This window comes from Notamacropus eugenii, chromosome 1 (genome assembly GCF_028372415.1).
Source record: "Notamacropus eugenii isolate mMacEug1 chromosome 1, mMacEug1.pri_v2, whole genome shotgun sequence".
Classification (NCBI taxonomy): domain Eukaryota; kingdom Metazoa; phylum Chordata; class Mammalia; order Diprotodontia; family Macropodidae; genus Notamacropus; species Notamacropus eugenii.
The window spans coordinates 494,953,204-494,978,142 of NC_092872.1; the positions used below are offsets into that span (position 1 = coordinate 494,953,204).

Consider the following 24,939-nt stretch of genomic DNA (forward strand, 5'->3'; position numbering starts at 1 on the left):
ACTTCTGGGCCTTGGTACTGGCTGTCTCCTATATCTGTAATGTATTTCCTCCTGGCCTTCATTTTTCTGATCCTGTATGCTCCAGTGTTTAACTCAGTCACTACAGTTTACTTAAGCTCTGGGTACTTGCTGCTAGTAGAAACAGAAACAGATCAAAGATGAGAGAAATAGTGAACTTCAGGGGAATTTGAGGGAATGGGACCCAGTGGCATAAGTATTGGGATCAGCCCCTCATTAGAGGTTAGAGCAAAAGAGGAGTGGATGGGGTGATGTAAAGGGTCAAATGTAGTGCAGTGAGTAATACGGTTTCTTTGGAGTCTAGAAGATCTGGTTTCAGTTGCTTAATCTTTATACTTTAATTTCCTTATCTTTTAAATGAGGGAATTTCACTCACTCACTAAGCAGCTAATTAACTAATTATTTGATCCAGGAGCAAATTCTTTATCTTCAGTTGTTTCGTCACAGATGTTTAGCTAGTAGTAGGCAAAGTACACTAGCCATCTTATGACTATACATAACAAATATATACTTCATAGATACATAGAAAATTAAAATAATGTCAGAATGACTTGTCTCAGAACCAATTCCCTTTGAACCCTCTTGGAAAGATGATACTAATCATAACCACATAGTCATATAACCTGATGACTAGAATTATACATCAGGAACTCAGTATCTTTCATGGCCTGACAGCTCCCAAGGTTACAAACAGACCTCATAATATCCTTGGGAACTTAGCCAGTCAGTTTTTTTTTTTAATCATCTTTCATCTTTTTTTTTTTTTAAAGAATTGCTTTTAATTTTCAACATTCACTTTTGTAATGTTTTGAGTTCTAAATTTGCTCCACTTAATGCTACATATTTACAATCATGTTAGATACATTTCCACATTAGTCACTTTGTAAAGAAGAAGTAGAACCAAAGAGAAAAACCACAAGAAAGAACAAACCAAAAAAAAAGAGAAAATACTGTGCTTTGATCTGCATTCAGATGCCATAGTTCTTTCTTTTGATGTGGAATATTTTCCATCATGAGTCTTTTGGAATTTTCTCAGATCCTTGCATTGCTGAGAAGAGCTAAATCTATCAAAGTTGGTCATCCTACACTGCTACTGTTGCTGTTTACGATGTTCTCCTGGTTCTGTTCGCTTCACTCAGCATCAATTCGTGTCTTTCCAGGTTTTTCTGAAATACGCTTGCTCATCATTTCTTATGGAGCAGTAGTATTCCATTACATTCATATAGTACAACTTCTTCAACCATTCCCTAATTGATGGACATCCCCTCAACATCCAGTTCTTTGCCATCACAAAAAAGAGCTGCTCTAAATATTTTTGTACATGTGGATGCTTTTCCCATTTTTACAGTCTCTTTGGGATACAGTCCTGGAAGATGTATTGCTGGGTCACAGGGTATGCACATTTTTATAACCCTCTGGGCATCCTCCAGTCAATTGTGATGGAACTGGATGATTGTCACAGTCCAAATTGTTATCCACAATTGTGCAGATGTTACAGTGATCCATAGAAACTTTAGAACAATGTTTTAATAAGTATCATGATAAGTACAATAAAGGCATTGAACAAATAGCCTTTGAAATATAGAGTCATAGCAGAAGAAATCAAAATTATGTGCATAGAGGATGAAGTATGTATATCAGAATATATATCCATTTTGCTTCTGGATTTGTACTAAGGGTACTTTTCATGGATCTACATCCTGTTTTAACAACAAAAAAAGTTAATTTGTCCATCTATAAAGGAATTTAGATAGCAATTAATCCTGACTGGTTTTGAGTTCTATTGAAGAAAATGAAGGGGATGAGATAATAATAACTTAATATACATAGTATGTTAAGGTTTGCAAAGAGCTGAGCTTACTCTTATCTTATTTGATTTTTAACAGCTCAGTGAGGTGTAGGTGCTATTATTATCCCCATTTTGCAGATGAGAAAATTGAGCTGGCAAAATGGAAAATCTGATTACTAAATTGTTGTCAGTCAGTCTTTGATTTTATAATAGAAGAGGTCCCATTTCTCTAAAATAGGAAAGAAAATGAAATCTACAAACTATTGGCCTGTGTTCTTGATTCTGCTTCTTGGCAGAAGACATTATTGAAGATATGCTTAGCTAGCCTGGCTTCATGAAGAACAAGTTGTAGTTCACTCCATTTTATTTGATTTCTCTTTCTCCGAGGGTCCTACAATCTATCCATAATCACAGATTCACAATCGTTTTGAGTCGTCTTCATCTCTTTTCTCTCCCATACTTCCCTTTGTCCAGTAAGCTGCTCAGTTTTGTTGGTACCACTATATTTCTTACATGCATTTCTTCCAATCACAAGCACAAACTCTATCCCTTCTTCTCTGGTTTAATAATAACTTGTTGTTCAATTGTTTGTCAGTCATGTCCAACTCTTTGTGACCTCATTTTGGATTTTGTTGGCAAAGATGCTAGAGTGGTTTCCCATTTCCTTCTTCAGTTCATTTTATCGATGAGGAAACTGAGGCAAAGAGGCTTAGGTTACAGGGGCACCTACTATATGTGTCTTTGGCAGAATTTGAACTCAGTTCTTCCTGAGTCTAGACCCATGCTTCATCCACTGCCTCACATAGCTGCCCATTATAATACAACATTATTATTATTATTATTACTACAGTCTTCTAATTGGTTTCTTTCTATCAAGTCCCTCTCTTCCAAGTTATTTTACATAGTTGCTGAAATTATGTTCTGATTCACAGACCTGAACATATCATGTCCTCTGCTCAAGAAGCTCCGGAGTCTTTCTTTTGTCTGTAGTATAGAAAACAAACTTCTCTTGCTTGGCATTTAAAACCCTTCACAGTCTTATTTAGGGGTAGTTCTAACTTGATGCATTTCCAGATTTCATTGTATTCTGTGAGGGCTCAATTAGCCCTGCTTCTTGTTGTTCATGTGTGGCATTCTATTTCCCTTTCTTCTTGCCTGTTTAGGCTATCCGCCATGTCAGGAAGGTATTTTCTTCTCCCCTCTACCTCGTACTATCCCGTTTTCTCCTTAAAGCTTAGAGCAAGAACTGTCTCCTAAATGAGGCCTTTTCTGATCCTTACAAATGCTAGTGTTTCCCTCATCTTCCCTATCCCAGTTGCTTTGTATTTTCTTAGATGTATGCAGAATGTTTTTCCTGTGATAGAATTATAAGCTTTTTGAGGGCAAGAAAGAACTATGTTAATTGTTAATTTTTCTTCCTCTGTTCAAGACCTTAGCATAGTTTCTGGTACATTGTTGATGTTTAGTAAATATTTGTTAACTGGTGGTTGAAGAAGAGGTCAAGGACAAAGTAAAGGTTCTGGCTGACTTGCACTGACTAAGGGCTTGACAACCAATTGGATGCATATATTTCAAAAACAAAAGGTCACCCGGATGCTCAGCTGGATGTACTCATGGTTCAGACAGACCCAGAGACCAGTGATTGAGAGCAGCCTTCCTTTTAGAGGCTATTCTTCAAGTTCATAATATCTGTATAGACCCTGAGTTTAACAAATGAGAAGACCTGACTAGCTGGAATGCTTTATCATAATAGATTGTGGACTTTATTCAATTATTAGTTCATACATTTTGTATGTACCTTTACTTTTTCATACCATGTCAGATGAGATGTGTGTGTGTTTTTTTTTCCTTTTGAATTGGTTTTATTTTTTGACAGGATTATTAGTCTGGTAGATCAGAGAAATTTATAGATATTTAACCTAATTTTTCCAAAATATATAACACCATCTTTTGTACTGTTCTTGAGAATCAGATATATAAAGATTTGAGTTAATCTTTAGTGTAATTAGGTGATTTGGGAAGTAATTAAGTGGCTGAGCCTGAAGAGTAGTCATTAATGGTTAAGTATCAGCTTTGGAGGTTCTCTCTGTTGGTATGTCCTAAGAATCTAATGGATCCTCCTTTCCTAGAGATCTTCAAGGAAAGACTAGGTGACCTTGTTGAGTTTTATCAATGACTTGGTTAAAGACATAAATTGCATACTTATCAGATTTTCAGATGACACAAAGTTAGAACCAGTAGCTAACATGGATGGCAGAACAAGACATTCAAAAATATTTTTATAGACTAGAATGATTATGTGAAATGAATAAGATAAAATTATTAAGGATAAATCTTATACTTGGTTTCAAAAATTTAGTTTTTCCAAGTAAGAGATTTGTGGGTTTAAGACATCAGTTCACCTGAAAAAGAACTAGGTGTCTTAGTGGATTGCATACATAATGTGAGTTAATAGTGTAGAAATGATGTCCAGAACTATGTTGATAATAGTCCTATTCTACTCCTTCCTGGTCAGGCCACATTTGGAATATTATGTTCAGTTTTACATATTATAAAGGGGATTGATAAGTTGATGGTATACAATCCCTAGGAATGCAACCAGGATGTCCGAATGCCTCAGGGTCATACCAAGTGAGTATCAGTTGAAGGAGATATAGATCTTCAGTCTGGAGAACAGAAAATTAAATGGGAACATTGAAGCTGTTCTCAGATATTTTATAAGCTGTCATTTGAAAGAGGGATTAGATTTATATGCTTTTTTACAGAAGACAGAACTAGGAGTAATACATAGATAGAAGCTACAAAAAGGCAAATTTAATATTTCACTTAAGGAAAAATATCCTAATGGTAAGCACTGTTCAAAAGTGAAGCCTTATTTTGTCTTACTGTAGCTGATAGCTGCCTCGGGAAAGTAGTGGCTCCTCGTTTCTTAGAGGTCTTCAAGAAAAGCCTGGGTGACCTTGTTGAGTATACATGTTAGAGTGAGATTTCATATTCAGCTCCTAATTGTATTAGATAGTTTTTTTAGATTCCTTTGAATTTCTAGAGCCTATGATACCATTTTTAAAAGATATTTTAAATGTAATTACTATATACTTTGGTTCTCTGTGAATCAAATGGAAAGCTATCCATGGGGAAAGGAGACACTGAGTAATACATTGGAATATATGGTTTGGGATTTAAAAAAATCAGTCCATATATTTATAAATTACTTAAGAGCTTTGGGCTGTATTTCTTAAATATTTTCTTTGAGAAGAGTGAAAAGATCGGGGGGCGGAGCCAAGATGGCGGAGTAGAAAGACACACATATGCTACCTCCGAACCCACTGCCCATAAAATACCTGTAAAAAAAAGAACCACTGGCGAATTCTGGAGCAGCAGAAGCCACAGAACAGAGCGGACGAGATTTCTGCTCCAGAGAGCCTGAAAACCTCTTGCAAAAGGTCCCTCGCGCCCCGGACCTGAAGCAGAGCCCAACCCTGCCTCTGCAGTGCAGCGCTGAAAGGAGCAGATCCGAGTAGGCTTCAGGGACGGAATCTCCAGCAGCCGCACGGGTCCCTCCACCCACAGGTGACAAGGGTCGGTGAGAGGGTCTCTTTGGCGGGTCGAGAGGGGAGTGGGGTGCCCCCATAGCTCAGGCCCCCTTGGGAGGCAGCAGCGGAGGCGGGAGCAGACCAGGGCTCCCCAAGCAGGCAGGAGCCTGGATCCATTGTTGAAGGTCTCTGCATAAACCCCCTGAGGGAACGGAGCCCATGAGGCGGCCCTGCCCCCACCTGAGCACCTGAACTTAATCTCACACTGAGCAGCAGCCCTGTTCCCCCCCCCCCCCCCCCCCCCCCCCCCCCCCCCGCCCAAAGCCCTGAGGCTGGGAAGCAGCATTTGAATCTCAGACCCCAAGTGCTGGCTAGGTGGATCTGGAGGTGAGGTGGGTGTGAGGAGAATATTCAGAAGTCAAGTCACTGGCTGGGAAAATGCCCAGAAAAGAGAAAAAAAATAAGACTATAGAAGGTTATTTTCTTGGTGAACAGGCATTTCCTCCCTTCCTTTCTGATGAGGAAGAACAATGCTTACCATCAGGGAAAGACACAGAAGTCAAGGCTTCTGTATCCCAGCCCACTCAATGGGCTCAGGCCATGGAAGAGCTCAAAAAGGATTTTGAAAATCAGGTAAGAGAGGTGAAGGAAAAACTGGGAAGAGAATTGAGTGACATGCAAGCAAAGCATGAAAAACAAGTAAACACCCTGCTAAAGGAGACCCAAAAAAATGCTGAAGAAAATAACACCTTGAAAAATAGGCTAACTCAATTGGCAAAAGAGGTTCAAAAAGCCAATGAGGAGAAGAATGCTTTCAAAAGCAGAATCAGCCAAATGGAAAAAGAGGTTCAAAAGCTCACTGAAGAAAATAGTTCTTTCAAAATTAGAATGGAACAGATGGAGGGTAATGACTTTATGAGAAACCAAGAAATCACAAAACAAAACCAAAAGAATGAAAAAATGGAAGATCATGTGAAATATCTCATTGGAAAAACAACTGACCTGGAGAATAGATCCAGGAGAGACAATTTAAAAATTATGGGCCTACCTGAAAGGCATGATCACAAAAAGAGCCTAGACATCATCTTTCATGAAATTATCAAGGAAAACTGCCCTGAGATTCTAGAACCAGAGGGCAAAAATAAGTATTCAAGGAATCCACAGATCACCGCCTGAAAGAGATCCAAAAAGAGAAACTCCTTGGAACATTGTGGCCAAATTCCAGAGTTCCCAAGTCAAGGAGAAAATATTGCAAGCAGCTAGAAAGAAACAATTCAAGTAATGTGGAAATACAATCAGGATAACACAAGATCTAGCAGCTTCCACATTAAGGGATCTAAGGGCATGGAATAGGATAGTCCAGAAGTCAAAGGAACTAGGACTAAAACCAAGAATCACCTACCCAGCAAAACTGAGTATAATACTTCAGGGGAAAAATTGGTCTTTCAGTGAAATAGAGGACTTTCAAGCATTCTTGATGAAAAGACCAGAGCTGAAAAGAAAATTTGACTTTCAAACACAAGAATGAAGAGAAGCATGAAAAAGTAAATAGCAAAGAGAAATCATAAGGGACTTTACTAAAGTTGAACTGTTTACATTCCTACATGGAAAGACAATATTTGTAACTCTTGAAACTATTCAGTATCTGGGTACTGGGTGGGATTTCACATGCACACATGCACACGCGCACGCACACACATGGAGACAGAGTGCACAGAGTGAACTGAAGAGGATGGGATCATATCTTAAAAAAAAATGAAATCAAGCAGTGAGAGAGAAATATATTGGGAGGAGAAAGGGAGAAATGGAATGGGGCAAATTATCTCTCATAAAAGAGGCAAGCAAAAGATTTATTAGTGGAGGGATAAAGAGGGGAGGTGAGAGAAAAACATGAAGTTTACTCTCATCACATTCCACTAAAGGAAGGAATAAAGTGCACACTCATTTTGGTATGAAAACCTATCTTACAATACAGGAAAGTGGGGGATAAGGGGATAAGCAGGGTGGGGGGGATGATGGAAGGGAGAGCATGGGGAGGAGGGAGCAATTTGAGGTCAGCACTCATGGGGAGGGACAGGATCAAAAGAGAGAACAGAAGTAATTGGGGGCAGGATAGGATGGAGGGAAATATAATTAGTTCTTACACAACACTACTATTATGGAAGTCATTTGCAAAACTACACAGATTTGGCCTATAATGAATTGCTTGCCATCCAAAGGGAAGGGGTGGGGAGGGAGGGAGGAAGAGAAGTTGGACCTCAAAGTTTTAGGAACAACTGTCAAGTACTGTTCTTGCCACTAGGAAATAAGAAATAAAGGTAAAGGGGTATAGGATGGAGACAAGGACAGAGAGGGATGATAGAAGAGAGGGCAGATTGGCAGACAGGGGCAATTAGAATGCTCGGAGTTTTGGGGTGGGGGGAGGGGCCAAAAGGGGAGAAAATTTGGAACCCAAAATTTTGTGAAAATGAATGTTAAAAGTTAAATAAATTTAAAAAAAAAGAGTGAAAAGACCTTACATGGTGAGCATTAAATATCACAACAGGAAACTGACTGCGTCTTAGTAACAGAAAAATTTGATTATTGGCGTAGGAATCATTAGCAAAAGTAAAAATTCAGTACCATATTGGAATTAATTATAAGTATGAGAACAAGGTATTGATTTTTATTACAGCAGCTCTATTTAATGCTTTTGAAACAAACTATTCATTCAGGAAAATGGGAAATTGATAAAAATAAAAATATTAACTCTTTAACAGCATTCTTTAGATCTTATCCCAATGTAAATTTAGCAGCATCATTATAATGGAAACTGAAATACCCAGAACATTCCTCAGCTATTTATTGAACACCTAATATCCTTGGTAAGTAGAGAGAGGTAACAATGAAAGATTATACCTCTTGTAGCACAAGCTTATTTCTAGAAGAGGAATAATCAAACATCATAGCCCCCTCAAGTTATCAAACATCTGGAATTTTTTTTTTAACTTTTCTGCAATTTCTTTATAATTTTCCTATAATGCTGGTATTTCATACATTTGAACCTAAGTTACATTCTCTCACCAGTGCACACAGTGTCTGTGGGTGATAACTGGCATATATTTATGGAAACCTAGCTAGGAGGCACATGAGTGGGAAAACCATAGGCTAAGGGAAGCTCACACATGTAGACTTTAATAATTAATAATCCACACAACCTGAAGGTGCTTCTCAGCTAGCTATTTCCCTTTTGGCACTTACTTCTCTTCTACTGGGGAAAGTCATTGATGAAACAATGAGAAATTCTTATAGCTCAGAGCCTTCATTAACAGGACACTTAGAAAATGTTATCTTCTGTATTTGTTCAGTGACAAGTAGTTTCTCTAAGTCAGATAAATTGTGAAGCTCTTCATATTGCCTCTATGGGCAGAGGAGACAAATCCCACTAGCTTTTTACTCACCATTTGGCTTCTCACAAAGCCAAACCTGTTTGCCAAAAAGCACAGCTTATAACCAAACAGATGGAAAAATCTGTCTCCCCTAAACTTGTTGAGGTTAGAGGACAGGAACCAAGTTTTCCAAGAGGTTTCCCCTCTTTCAAGCTGTAGATGGCACTACAGAACAACAAACTCAGGCTGATCTTTACATAGTCAGGATTCAACGGTTGTCCAGTCAGTACAACAGCTGAAGAGCTCACTGAGCTGACCCACTCTTCTACCAGCCAGTTAGCAAAGTAAGCCTGCCTAGCGTAACTTCTCAGAGGTGGCTGGAGTTTCTTTCACTCTTACCCTTCTGTCTTCTGTCCCCAACTTCTTGTAGTTCTTCCTGCGCTCAGATTATTCTTCTGTTTCTGATGTCTCTCTTCCTTTTGATTCTTTCCTACCTTTCCATATTTGCCAGTGCCTCATATCAGAATCTCATAGTGATCCTCAATCATCTTTATCTTATGAGGTATAAAACTCAAGTCACCTACCTCAAAAGACAGTGATGTTAACTTGTTCACTTAAATAAAAGCCCACATTTTAAAACAGGGGTGGTCTCTTGATGATTCTGTATGAGTACAAATCATGGTAGAATGTATTCTCTAAATTTCCAAACTGTAGGTGACCTAAAGGGCAATGGAGAGGTATATGGTGGGCATAAGAGGGTAGCAACGTTTTAGTAATAATGAAATGATATGTAAATAAAAAGATATTACCTAAGAAATATATTTGGAAAAAGATAAGTGCTGTTTGTATAGTCAGGGTGATTGCTTTGTCGGAAGGGCAAAAATATTGAAAAGGCCTCCAGCATGTTAGATCTGCTTTGTCATACTTATAAAAAGATATGGGCAAGATTCACACATGATAAGAAGGTGTGGATGACTTGGAATCACAATTCCCAAATCTGTTTTATCACATATCTGTCAAAGCAGTTTTCTTGGAAGGAGAAAGTTTTTGACTGTTGAGATCAGCTTGAAACTCAGTATATATAAGAAGGTAGTGAGAGAAGTGAGTTTTCTGAAATGTGTTCCTGTTACCAGGCCCAAACAAACTGCAAGTCAGGATAACGAATAAATTTTCAGATATGCTTTCTAAGTAACTGTTACTGATCTTTGAAGATTCAAAGGGATTCTTTGGGAATATTTAGAAAGGAAAATGGTGTTTCACTAAGAGCCAGCCTAGGTTCACTGGGAATGTCATGCTAAACTGGTGAATTGTTGGGTCAGGGAGAGGGTGATTACAAAGATAATAATATACCTGAATTTCAGCATGAAATTTGGGAAACTTTATTATGATGTCCATATGCACAAGATAGAGATAATGTAATAATAATAATGATGATGATAGCTAGCATTAATATCGTGCTTACTGTGTGCCAGACATTGTGCTAAGTTTAACATATAGTAACGGTGAATGACTAGACACAGAAAATAATGATTAATCTCTGTCATTTTAGCATGTTGAGACCTTTTGGAATCTTTACTTTGTCATCCAACATATGAACTAGCCCAAACAATTTTGTATCATCTCAAGTATAATAACATGTCCATCCATGCCCACATCCAAGTAGCTAATAAAAATATTGGATATCTTAGGGTGGAAGACTTATCAATGAATCATTCAAATAGAGAACCACCCTTGATACTGACAGAGATTAATCATAATGATTTACCATTTGCTAATGGCTATCTGTAAGTGTATTCTGGTGCAATTCTCTCAAAGTCTTATTCTCTTCTGTCTGGCCTTATGGAATGCAGAAGTGTCATTATAGTAGGGTAATAGGACAACATTTTAAATCTAGTTTTTTGAAAAGTAAGCTTAAAAGAGAAGCTTATTTACCTGCACAAAAGTCAGTTAGCCCTATCTCCTCCAATTCCTTATTGAATATTTCTACTAATTATATTATCCTTTGTCAGAATTCTCCTTCCCTTTGTTCAGGCTTATACATCTTATCTTGAGAGCTTTGCTATTATGTTTTGATTTCTTTCCCATTTAGCCAATCCTTTTGCTTCCATTTTTAATTGGTTTTGTGGATCTTATAAAACTTTCATACTTCAGTATGGATTTTTCCATGTTTCTGAGTTTCCTTGGGTTAATATTTGCCTTAAGGTAGAGATAGCAATATAAATATTGCCCATTCTAAACAAAAAACAGGACTGTTTACCTTTCCTAGGGCTTACCCTTACTGACTCCAAATTTTCACCAGAGAACTGACAGTAATTGTTGGGACTACCAATATATGTGAAAATTGTTTGTGGTGTGAGCTGTTTGTAACTTTTTCTGCACATAAAAGAAAAAAAACCTACTTTTCTTTCCTGAAATGGAAGAAAATAGAGCAGAAAGGAAGGTAGTATAATTCTTTGCTATTTGTTTCTTCTTCCATATTCTCTCATTCCTTTAATTAGTTGATTGCTATCCTTTATAGTTATTACTGAATCTTTAGAGAGAAACTGTTTCTCACATCCCTCAAATTATGCACCTGTGACTATTAGCTCCTTAAAGGTCAGGTCTCAAGATGAAATAGTGAGTATTGGATGAATAAAGAGATACCCATTGTTTGGGTTTTTTTTTTAAATTAAATTATTTTATTTGTTTTCAGTGTTCTACAATCATTTCCATGTATCTTAGATTTTTTCCCCTTCCTCCCCCTCCTTCCTCTGAGACAGCACACAATTTTATATAGGTTCTACACATACATTCCTATTAAATACATTTTCACTTTAGTCATGTTGCATCCATAAATGAGAGAAATCATAAAACAAAACATAATACAAAAGAAAATGGTCTGCTTCATTCTGCAATCAAATTCCATAGTTCTTTCTCAGGATGTGAAGGACATTTTGCCTCAAGAATCCATTGGGAATTTTTTAAGTCCTTGCATTGTAATGCAGTACTAAGTCTACTAGAAAAATTCCCATTTTTGTGATTTCTTTGGAATACAGTCCCAGAACCGATATTGCTGGGTGAAAGGGTATGCACATTTTTATATCCCTTTGGGCATAGTTCCACGTTGCTCTCCAGAATGGTTGGATCAGCTCACAGCTCCACCAACAATGAATTAGTGTTCCAACTCTCCCACATCTTCTCCAACGTTTATCATCTTCCTGTTTTGTCATGTTAGCCAGTCTGACAGGTGTGATGGGGTTTCTCAGAGTTGTTTTGATTTGCGTCTCTCTAATCAATAGTGATTTAGAGCATTTTTTCATATGACTATAGATCTCTTTAATTTCTTCCTCTGAAAACTGCCTGTTTATATCCTTTGACCATTTATCAACTGGGGATCTGTTGTTTTTTTCTTAATGTTATTTTTATTGTTTTTTTGTTTCATATCACCTTTATGTTCCTCCCCCTTCTTCTATGCTGTAAATCATCCTGTTCAACAAAGATTAAAAAAGATAGAGTGAGAAAGCAATTTTGAAAAATTAACCAGCATATCAGCTGAATCTGACAATATATCAAATATTCCAAATACTCCTTCTAGCACAGAATAAAAGCATTTTCTTAGATTTTCACCTAGACCAAATTTGTTATTGTAATTATATAGCCTTTTACTTTTGTTTCCATTCTTTCCATTTGTATCTGTAGTCATTTTGTACTTTTTTTCCTTGCTCTTACTTCATTGCATCATTTCATATCTCCCATGCTTCTCTAAGTTCTACATATTTGTCTTATTATGTGTCATTGTAATATTTCATTATAGTCATGTAGCATAATTTGTTTAACCATTAGTTGCTACGCATTCTATTTCATTTCCAGTTTTCTCCACTATAAAAAAATACTACTATGAATATTTTTGTGTATATGGGACCTTTCTATATCTTTTGCCTCGTGTGTGTGTGTGTGTCCACCTTGAAGATCATAGCGCCCACCCTTTTTTTTATAGCATCGTTCCAAATTACATTTTAGATTAGTTGGACCAAGTCATAAGTTTTCCTGCAATGTATTACTCTACCTTTCTTCCTACAGCCGTTCCCAGGAATGGCTATTTCCATGTTTTTTTCATTTTTCGCAATTTACTGAATATGAATTGAAACTTTAGGGTTTATTTCAGTTTTATATTTCTCTTATTTTTAGTGATGTGAAACATTCATATGGATGTCAATCATTAGATAATTCCTTTTTTGCAGGCAGTTTTTTAAAATCACTTATTCATTGAGGAAAGAAACTTCGTTTTTGAATATTTTTTAATGTTTTTTACATCTTAGATATCAAACCCTTATTAGAGATTTTGGTACAGAGGTTCTCCCCTTCCTCCCAATCTGTGGTCTTTGTTGCATTGTTTTTGTTTTTGCAAAAGTTTTCTTGTTTAAAGTAATTAAAATTATTTCTTTTGTCTTTTATGATATTTTCTATTCTTATTTTGATTAGAGATTGATTCTTTTCTCTCCTAACCACAATTGTGAAAGGTACTTGTGTAATTTTGTGTGTGTGGGTTCATGTGTTAATTCAGGTGTTGCTTCTGTTTTGAGCTTATTATGTTTTATAGTATAAGATGTTGGTTTAAAGCCATTTTCTGTCAAATTGTTCTAAATTGTTTTCAGGAGTTCTTGTCAAATAAAGAATTGTTCCTCATGTAATTTATGCTCTTTCTTGTTTACTGAATGTGTGGTTATTGAATTCATTTATTTCTTAATGCTTGCTTATCTAGTCTTTTCTGCTGATTAACTTTTCCATTTCTAATTGGTACCAAATTGTTTTAATAGTTACTACTTTATTCACTTTGAGCCTTAGAACTGCTCCATTGTGTTTTAATAAATGTTTTTGAAGTGCTATCATTTGAATTCAAGAAAATCTGAAGGACACTGTGATACGATAATTCTTTTCTTTTTTAAAAAAAATTTATTTTTAGTTTTCAACATTCACTTTCATAAATTTTAAATTTTCTCCTCCTCTCTTCAAGATGACATGCAGTCTGATATGATTGTACACATACATTCCTATTAAACACATTTTCACATTTGATAAGGAATGGGAGACACCATGAGCAAAAAAAGCAAAGCAAAACAAAAAAGAAAATAATCTGCTTCACCCTGCATTCTGACTCTATAGTTCTTTCTCTGGATGTGGATGATATTTACCATTATGAGTGCTTGGGAATTGTTGTAAGTCCTTGCATTGCTAAGAAGGGTTAAGGCTATCAGAATCAATTATCACGTATTGTGGCTGCTTCTGTGAACAATATTCTCCTGGTTCTGCTCACTTTACTCGGCATCAGTTCATTTTTAAGTCCAGGATTTTCTGAAGTCTTCCTGTTCATCATTTCTTATTGAACAATAGTATTCCATTACATTCATATATGACAACTTGTTCATCCATTTCCCAATTGATGGGCATCCCCTCAATTTCCAGTTCTTGGTCACCACAAAAAGAGCTGCTGTAAATATTTTTGTACATGTGGGTCCTTTTCCCATTTTTATGATCTCTTCATAAAAACACAGTCCTAGAAGTGATATTGCTGGGTCAAAGGGTGTGCACATTTTTATAGCCTGTCAGACATAGTTGCAGATTACTCTCTGGAGTGGTTGGATCAACTAGCAGCTCTACCAACAGTGAATTATTAGTGTTCCAACTTTCCCACATCTTCTCCAACATTTACCATTTTTCTGTTTTGTCATGTTAGATAAGATAATTTTTTGTCCATTTCATTACACTAGTTTCTTTAATGTCTTTAGTATGATCATCCTGTGAATGGCATTACCTTGTGTATTATCTGAGCAGAAAGTCTACTTCAGAGACATGTGAATAGATCTACAGGAATGGTAGCATTGCGATGTGGACTTCATTGGCTTTGTTTCAGCCATTTAAGGTTTTTGAGGGAAATCAGCATTTGGGCTCATATTCATCAAATCCATTTTTTATTTGTCTAGTGTTGTAAGCATAAAACTGAAAGTTGTTTGCTATTTGTAGATGAAGAAACTATGTCTTGAAACATTTTCTTTATCACATCATTTTATTTTTTTCTTTCAGGATGCAGAGGGCTCCACGTGCTTACACCTAGCTGCCAAGAAAGGACACTATGATGTGGTTCAGTATTTGCTCTCAAATGGACAGATGGATGTTAACTGCCAGGTAACATTCACAGTTATGGAATGAACCTCTTATGCCATGTCGTGCTATCTCTTATTCCTCTGAATAGTTGCTGCTAAATAGTGGTAGAAGAACTTTCATCCCTTTCAGAATCACTTAGGTACATGCCTACTTTTTATTCTTGGACAGAATAGAGAGGGATGAACTCTTTCCTTGTTACTGTTTGTAAAGAGGATATGCAGCAGTATTCATAGTTTGTCTAGCTATGCCTTTTGAACTTGTTTACTCTACGAGGCCTTTTGTTAGGTACAGATCCTGGGAGAACTCCAGGTCAGATATCAGTTTCCCACTTCTCCCATCCCCTGTTAGGATTTCACTTCTCAATTTTCCAGGGCCTTATCCTAGTTTTGTAGTGCTTGTATATACCTTTGCTTAGTCATCTGCCTTAGAAACCAGCTTGAGGACTAAGAAATGACAAAAACCTAGGTGATAGGAGAAAAGCAATATGCTTATCATCTATGTAAGCACAAATGTTAATGACTGATAGGTTCTTCCTTCCCAGGACAGTTTTCTCCTTTAAAAAAAAAAAGAATAGCCCCAAAGGATCTCTAATTAGCTTGAATGCAGCATACGGTAAATTAGGTATGATCTTTTTCTCAGAAGATGTGTAGCAATTTTGTAGCCCCTTTCTGAAGAGTTAAGATTTTCTAGTTTATACAATATGTCATGGTTCTCTGAATCATTAAGAGAAGCTAGAAGGCCTTTTTGGAATTTTGTTCCTCTTTCTGGTTTCTATAAACCAGTTGTCTCTTAGCACCAATACCCACAAAGTTTATAGTTTATTATTCAAGAAAAAATTCTCATCAAAAGTATGGTTATGATTTATCATTAGATTCATCAGATTGAATAAGTCCACCCTCAGCATTTATAATTTACTACGTCTCCTGTTGTACAACAAAGATGTCCATATAAGGATGTGTGATAGAGAAAAAGACTTTAATTTTATTCTTTATAAATCCAAATGGGAGATATTTTAAGGGCCTGAGAATTCTTATTTCCCATTGCTTGGGAAGGGAGCAGAATTAAAAAAAGAATCTTGATTGATACTTTGAAGGATGTCTCTTGCATTGATCTTAATGTGATCTTTTCTTGTGGCTTAATGTGGCTTCTGTTGTGGCAAGAATTTATGTTGATTTAGGGTCTAGAGTATTTGTTGAATCCAGGTTGTATTACATAACACCTATGCATATTTGATTGAATGCACTCCCAATTTATGTTATATAACCTCTTCTTGTTCCACTCAGTAGCAAAATAATCCTTTTGGTCTTCCCTAATTCCTTGAGAAATTGTTTCAAGCCTTCTCTCCTCTGTTTTCTTCAAACCTTCCACACCTTTATGTCCCCTCAACTTATTTGAAGTCCTCAAACTTTATTTCCTGTGAAAATTTGGCTGTTCACTATAAACACCCTCTTGTTCCCTTGTCTTCATTTCAAAAGTTTTTTACATCATCCCTTGGTTTTCCCCTTTACTTCAGTTTCTTAGGAGCATGTACATGTCTTCTTTATCTTATATGCTCCCATCTTCTTCGTCATATTGCCTCCTCAATTATCCTACCTTTTATCTTCAGTTTTTTCCTATCTGTGTGTTCCTTCATTGCTACTGCAGAGTCCCTGAGGCACCTCCTCAACACTAGGAACCGTGCCCACTGACTGAAAACAGGTACTGGGAGCCCTCTTCAAATCCGAGACTGTTCCATCCTTCAAAAAGAACTCTTCATTAGGCTGTACCATTCCCTAAAATTGTTGTCCTATGCCTTTCCTCTCTTTCTCAGCGAGATTCCTAGAAAAAGTTGTTTACATGCTTTGCCTCTAAGTTCTTTCTTCTCTTTCACATCTTAGTCTCCTGTAGTCTGATTTTTCACTTAATCATTTAAGTGAAACTGCTCTCTCTAAAGTTATCGGTGGTTTTTCTTAATCCATTCTGATTGTCTTTTCTCAGTCATCACCCTTCTTGACTTCTCTGTACCATTTGCTACTGCTGACCATCTGGGATTCTCTTTCCTCTCTAGATAATCCTGACTCTGTTGTCTCCTGTTTCTGTCTGACTCCTCCTTTACTAGATCATTGTATGTATCATGTCCTCTAACTGTGACTATACCCCATATAGGTATACTATACCTATGCCTCTTCTCTTTTCTCTTTATGACCTCATCATCTCCCATTTATTTCATTATCTTCTATATCCAGATGACTCACAAATCTATTATATCCAGCATTTTTCTCTTCTGAAGTCTATTCCTATAATATCACCTACCTATTGGATCTTTCAAAATAGATGTCTCATAGACACTTTAAAGTCACATGTCCCAAACTGACCTTACTGTGTTTTGTGATCAATTCAACTTTCCAATTTTTGTTTAGGGCATTACCCCTTTTCTTGTCTCTTAAGTTCATAACCCCTTCATTATCCTGTTCCTAATTCTTTACATCTAACCAGTAACCAGAGCTTACTCATTTTACATCTGCCCTCTTTCCCATAGCACAGGACCTAATTACCTCTTGGTTGAGTGTCACTGACTCAGTTCTTTCTCCACATGGTAGTTGGAGTGATTTTCCTTATTTTTCTCCTCAATGAGCTCCAGTAGTTCTGCATTTCCTTTAGGTTCAAACATAAGTTTTTCTGTTTGGCTGTAAGAACCCGCTGTAACCTACTCCCAAACTGTCTTTCTAGCCGTACTGTACATTGCTCTCTTTCCCACAGTCTTTGATTCAGCCAGTCTGAACCTCTTTCCATTACTCATACATGGTATTCCATCTCCTATTTCTATTCCTTTATATTGGCTATATTCTAAACCTGGAATGCGCTTCATTCTTACCTCTGCCTCATAAAATCCTTCACTTGCTTCCAAAATCAGCTTAAGCACCACTGTCTACAATCTACACAAAGCCTTCCTTGACCTTCCCAACTTTTAGCTCCTTCCTACCTTATATATATGTTACCTGGCATTTTTGTAATACATTAAGGTTGAGAAGGCTTTGTGTTACTTCATTTGCTCATTGATGTAGGTGCTGTTACTATCTCCATTTCACAGACTATGTGCCTGAAGCTGTGATAATCTGTTAAGTTATTTGCTGATGAGTTACACAACTACACCTGACAGAATTTGAATTAATTTCTTCTTGCATTGAAATTCACTGCTTTCTTTACTAAATTAACCTGGCTAATCTATTTAACTATTTTTATTTTATATTCTACATATATTCATTTTTATATACTTATATATTTACATATATACCTGTTTTCTCTATCACACTGTTGATTAGTGTTTGTATGCCCTCCTTTTTCTGTTGCTTACTTGTATGCATTGCTCCATGTTTTTATGTTTCTTCTTAGGCACTCTAGTTATGACAGATAGAAAGTTTTATCCCTTTCTTCCTCATTTCAGCATTAGTGTTTTCCTTTTGATTTCCCTTCCCTTTCTTTTCTAAAACCCTCAGAATAGGACTAGTCTACCTGTAGCCACCTCTCTTTTCCTTGTTTACCTTAGTACCCTTTCTTTGAAGACATTAAAATGCAGAAAGTACTTATTTTTTCTCTTCCTATTAGAATGTTAGTACCAAATCATACATGTCTTTCTGTTTGCTGATACAAACTCTTATATTTATATTTCAGAGTTTCTATTGATCTCTGATCTTTTCATGAGAAATCCTTAAGACTCCTCCGTTTCATTGCCTGTTTTTTCCCCTGTAGAATTAAACAGAATAAGTTATTATGGGATACGTTATTCTTAGTTCTAAGTCTTAACTCTTTTCCCTTTTGGAATATCGTGTTTCATGATCTCCTCTCATATAGAGAAATAGTTGCCAAGTTTTGTGTGATCATAGCTATAGTTCTTTGGTACAGTCAGTCTTGTTATACTTCTTGCTTTGAAAATGAGAATTTGTTCCAGCGCAGTTGCTATGTTAGGGAATGATTTGTGCATAATGTGAATTTCACATTTGCTTATGGGTGAGTTTATATGCTTATGTGTACACTACTTCACAATAACTCATAAGCTTCAGTCCTTCAGATACCCACATCTATAAGCAAGCCAATTCTTTCTTGAGATAAAGTGTCATATTTATTGTAAAACTTGTTGTACAGAAGGAGCCATGACCCAACACTCTCCTGTTTTTCCTCCCCTAATCCTCTCCTTCCTCCCTTCCTGCCTCCTTCCTTCCTCTCCTTCTTCTCTTTCCTCCATGATCTTCCCCATCTTCCAGAGTTTCAACCAGATGAAGCCCAGGGTAAGCAGCAGTCTGAGGCCATGGATGCTGACATTATTCATTGCAGTATTTGTGTATTTTCTAACCACTTAACATGTACAAAACTGTGCTACCATTTGTATTAGATACCTTTTTTGTGTGTGTTGTATCCCTGACAAAATTTGTATTATGTCATCAATCTATTTCCCCATAGACCCTGTGGTTTTTATTGCACAGTTTTGCATAGCAGTGATTTTTAGAACTGTACTTATCTTGCTTCTTTCTGACTGCTTGATGTATTTTTTTTCTTTGATATTCAGGATTTGACTATTACATTTCTGGGACTTTTCCTTTTTGGAGTTCCTTATAGGAGATGATTAGTACATTTTATCATTCTTCATTTTACCTTATAATACTAAGAAATCTAGACATTTTTCATTTATGGTTTCTTAAAATACAAAATGCAAGCTTTTTTTTGAGGAGGGAGGGTGTCATAGTTCAAATTATCCTTAATTTTTTTCCCCCTAGGTCACTTGTTTCTGATATCAGATCTTATATTGTATTTGTTTTTTGTTCTCGCTGTTTTACACTTTGGTTTTAATAATTTTTTACTGTGTTATAAAGCCATTGATCTCTTTGGTCCATTCTGGTTTTCTGGTAGTCTTATTTCTTTAGCAAAGTTTACCACCTGCTAGTCTTAAGATATTTATTTTTCCATTTCTTTCCTCCAGAGCTTTTATTTCGTTATTTATCTCTGTCTTCATTTCTTCTAAATATTCATGTAGTTCTTGTTGAAAATGCATTTTTCCTTTGCGTATTTGATTGCAGTTGTCATAGAATTATTCCTTCTTATTGGACATCTCTAAGTTTACAGTTGTTTTTTTATATTGATTGATTGGTTGATATTGGTTTGATTTACTCATCTTTCTAGCTTTAATTCTTCAATTGGGACTTTGGGTGAGGGGGATACTTCCCTTGGCATTTTTTTTTTGCATAGGATTGAGTGGTCAGCCCCTTTCACTCCTCACTATAGGAAGCCCTAGCTCAGAGAGCAAGTACTGGCCTGTTGGCTCCATTTCCTATTGCCTTTGAGCTTCTTACTGACACTTCTTTTGCATTTTGGGGGTAGAAGAAGTCACCTATTCTTAGTTTCTTATTGGATTTTCTTGATCGATAAAGTATGTGCTGTGAACTTCAGGGTTTAGCTGCAGTAGAGATATGGGAGCTGTCTGGTTTGCACACTGTTCAGATAGCCATCTCCCTAGAACTTCTCCTTTTGTGCTTTTCTAGTATTTCTGTGGGTGTTTAATTGCTTGGAACTAAATCACTTAGAGTTATTGAATTATAATTTTATTTTCCTGCAACAACAGCCCCCTTGACATTCTCATTTACCCATCCCTTTAAAATGAAGTGACAAGTGGTGTTTTTTTTTGTCCTTTCTAATATATTTTTTGTAGAAGTGCTATTTAACTAATAAAATCACTAGCATCTTGACCTCTCCACATTTTTTTTTTCTGTTTTATTCTGAAAACTAGGATGATGGTGGCTGGACACCAATGATTTGGGCTACTGAATATAAACACATTGATCTTGTGAAACTCTTATTAGCTAAAGGATCAGACATCAACATACGAGATAATGTAAGTGTGTAATATTTTGGCACTACAAATGCATTTCATCTGGAGAAGAAATTTTTAATTAAGTACATAGTGGACAATATTTTAAACTGTGTTGATTTAATTTTTTTTCTTTTTCTTTTTTGTCCCGTTGAATAGGCATTGGCAAATAATTCTGTTACCTACTTTTCTCAGTATGATATGAAATAATTTTCATCAATAAACTGGTTTTTCCTTTACTAAATCTCAATTACTTTGTAGCTATGATGAATTACATCCTTATAGCCTGTAAAGAAAGAAAACATGTTTTTCTTAGTTTTAAAAGGTTTTGAGACACCAGAAATGCATTTTTTTATTATAAACTTGACATTTGACAAAATTTTATTAAATATACAGAATAAGAAGTAACATCTTATTACTTAGATTGCTTAGCATTTAACCAAATAGATCCAAATAAATCAATGAACTGCAAACCAAAAAAAGCAGGTATAAGAATGGAAGTTTTTAAAACTCAAATTCTATATATTTTTTTACAAACTATTTAATGTCTTATTACATTATATCCTGGCCTTACTTCTGCCTCTTTTATTATGAAGATGTATTCACAACCTTATAATTGTTCCATATATTTATATAGAAGATTCCTTGAGTAACTGATAACTATTCAGCATGTTGGGTTTTTTGTGTTTGTTTGTTTATTTTTGCCAAGTAATGAATTTTGCTTGTCAAATAAATATGTCCACTTTGACACTGAGCTGATAAACTTTTTTTGGTGTCAGTTTTATGAACAACTTAGAAGAACTACACAAAATTTTAGAATTCATATGTTTCGTAACAGAGTCTTTCTACTTTGCTATAATCATATAGGAAATCTCTGTGCCTATTGTCTTTGATATGTAAACAGAATTGTAATTAATGAAAAGAATAGCCATTTTTTCTGTCTTTTGGTTTATGAATAAAAATAAAGTGCTTACTGTGTGTAAAGCCCTCTGGTGTAAATATTGATTTGATTCTGGCTCCAGAACTAACAGTGGGGAAAGTTCCCATGGGATTGGGGCAGAGGGTAAAAAGATTCAAAGTGAACATGATTGGATTCAGCCTGGATACTGTGAGGCAAGACTTTCTGGTCATGGCAATGAAAGTTCCATGGCCGAAGTTCCTGAAGCAAAGGAGACTGGAAAATATGAGATATAGGGTAAATAGGAAAGGATCCTATTTTTGTTCCTGGGGCAAAGCATGTTGATGAAATTTTAGTTGGTTAAGCTGTTTATCTTATATTTTTCTTTCTAGGAAGAAAATATTTGTTTGCATTGGGCTGCTTTTTCTGGCTGTGTTGAAATAGCAGAGATATTATTGGCTGCTAAGTGTGATTTACATGCAGTAAACATTCATGGAGACTCACCCTTGCACATTGCAGCCAGGGAAAACCGCTATGATTGTGTGGTGTAAGTATGGCTTAGACTAGGGCTTCTTAAACTTTTTCTACTTGTGACCCCTTTTCTCCTGAGAAACTTATACATGATTTTGGATATATATGTATATAAATAGGTATGTCAGGAGCAGAAAAGAGGTCTGTTTATAACGTTTGTAGATCTGACCAAGGCCTTTGATACTGTTAGTCATGAGGGCTTATGGAAAAATATGTTAAAATTTGGTTGTCTAGAGAAGTTCATCAGTATTGTACATCAATTTCATGATGGCATGCTTGATTGGGTCCTGGATAGTGAACAATGCTCTTGTGCCTTCCCAGTCACCAGTGGAGTGAAACAGAACTCTGTGCTTGCTCCCATGCATTTTAGCATGATCTTTTCAGCCATGTTGACAAATACTTTCAATGAGGATGAACACAGCATCAAGGTCAAGTACCGTACTGATGGTAAATTCTTCAGTTTGAAGAGGCTACAAGCCAATTAGTATAAAGTGGAGGGAGTGTTGATGCATGATTTTCTGCTTGCAGATGATTGTGCACTCAATGCAGCCTCTGAAGCTGAGATGCAACAAAGTATGGATCAATTCCCTGCTGCCTATGCTAATTCTGGCCTAACATTTAGCACCAAGCAAACATGGGTTCTCCATCAGCCATTCATACGTGGAACCATTGGTTACAGCAAATGGAGAAGTTTTGAATGCTGTGGATAAGTTCGCTTACTTTGGTAGTATACTTTCCAGGGATGTACACATTGATGATAAGTTTGATACACACATTGCCAGATCTAGTTCAGTGTTTGGGAGGCTCTGGAGGAAAGTTTGAGAGACAAGAGGTATTAGACTGACTACCAAACTTAAGGTCTACAGAGCTGTTGTGCTGACCTCATTGTTGTATACCTGTGAAACATGGACAGTCTTCCAAAGCCATGCCAGGAAACTGAATTGCTTCCATTTAAACCGTCTTAGGAAGATTCTGGCAGGGTAAGGTACCAGACACTGAAGTCCTTACTTGAACTAAGCTGCCAAGCATTCAAACTATGTTTCAGAGAGCACAACTCTAATGGACTGGCCGTTTTGTTCAAATGCAAAACATATACTTACCAAAAAGTCTCTTTTATGGGGCAGGTGATCAGAAGAGGCAATACAAGGACAATCTCAAGGTCTCTTTCAAGAACTTTGGAATTGATTGTGTGATATGGGAGATACTGGCACAGGATTGCTCAGCATGGCATGCCCACATCAGAGAAGGTGCTATGCTTTATGAGCAAAGAAGAATTGAAACAGCTCAAAGGAAACATAGGATTTGCAAATTTAGAGTCTCTACCTTAAATGTTCACATGGGTTGGGAAAATGCCCAAAAAAGGGAAAAAAATAAGACCATAGAAAGTTACTTTCTTGGTGAACAGCTATCTCCTCCCATTCTTTCAGATGAGGAAAAACAATGCTTACCATCAGGGAAAGACATAAACGTCAAGGCTTCTATATCCCAAACATCCATAATAAATATTCAATGGGCTCAGGCCATGGAAGAGCTCAAAAAGGATTTTGAAAATCAAGTAAGAGAGGTGGGGGAAAAACTGGGAAGAGAAATGAGAGAGAGAGGCAAGAAAAGCATGAAAAGCAGGTCAACACCTTGCTAAAGGAGAACCCAAAAAAATGCTGAAGAAAATAACACCTTGAAAAATAGGCTAACTCAATTGGCAAAAGAGGTTCAAAAAGCCAATGAGGAGAAGAATGCTTTCAAAAGCAGAATTAGCCAAATGGAAAAGGAGGTTCAAAAGCTCACTGAAGAAAATAGTTCTTTAAAAATTAGAATGGAACAGATGGAAGCTAATGACTTTATGAGAAACCAAGAAATCACAAAACAAAACCAAAAGAATGAAAAAATGGAAGATCATGTGAAATATCTCATTGGAAAAACAACTGACCTGGAGAATAGATCCAGGAGAGACAATTTAAAAATGATGGGCCTACCTGAAAGCCATGATCAAAAAAAAGAGCCTAGACATCATCTTTCATGAAATTTTCAAGGGAAACTGCCCTGATATTCTAGAACCAGGGGGCAAAATAAATATTGAAGGAATCCACCGATCACCTCCTGAAAAAGATCCAAAAAGAGAAACTCCTTGGAACATTGTGGCCAAATTCCAGAGTTCCCAAGTCAAGGAGAAAATATTGCAAGCAGCTAGAAAGAAACAATTCAAGTATTGTGGAAATACAAACAGAATAATACAAGATCTAGCAGCTGTTACATTAAGGGATCAAAGGGCATGGAATATGATGTTCCAGAGGTCAAAGGAAGTAGGACTAAAAGCAAAAATCACCTACCCAGCAAAACTGAGTATAATACTTCAGGGGAAAAATTGGTCTTTCAATGAAATAGAGGACTTTCAAGCATTCTTGATGAAGAGACCAGAGCTGAAAAGAAAATTTGACCTTCAAACACAAGAATCAAAAGAAGCATGAAAAGGTAAACAGCAAAGAGAAATCATAAGGGACTTACTAAAGTTGAACTATTTACATTCCTACATGGAAGGACAATATTTGTAACTCTTGAAACTTTTTTCAGTATCTGGGTAGTTGGTGGGATTACACACACATACACACACACAGAGACAGAGAGCACAGGGTGAATTGAATAGGATGGATTCATATCTTAAAAAAATGAAATTAAATGGTGAGAGATAAATATATTGGGATAAATATATTTAGGAACAACCGTTGAGTATGTTCTTGCAACTAGGAAATAGAAATACAGGTAATGGGCCATAGAAAGTTATCTTGCCCTACAGGACAAGAGAGAAAATGGGGATAAGGGAAGGG

At 36.4% G+C, this 24,939-nt stretch overlaps 1 protein-coding gene across 23 annotated transcripts in view; it reads left to right on the top strand.

Annotated features, from left to right (window-relative positions):
- Nucleotides 1–24,939, top strand: part of EHMT1 (euchromatic histone lysine methyltransferase 1) — a 300,206-nt gene that overhangs the window by 213,322 nt on the left and 61,945 nt on the right. For all 23 annotated transcript variants that reach the window (XM_072633192.1, XM_072633195.1, XM_072633191.1 and 20 more), the window contains 3 exons: nt 14,769–14,870; nt 20,608–20,712; nt 21,979–22,133. In XM_072633192.1, coding sequence (XP_072489293.1) covers nt 14,769–14,870; nt 20,608–20,712; nt 21,979–22,133 — 362 coding nt within the window. The remainder of the gene's footprint in view (nt 1–14,768; nt 14,871–20,607; nt 20,713–21,978; nt 22,134–24,939) is intronic.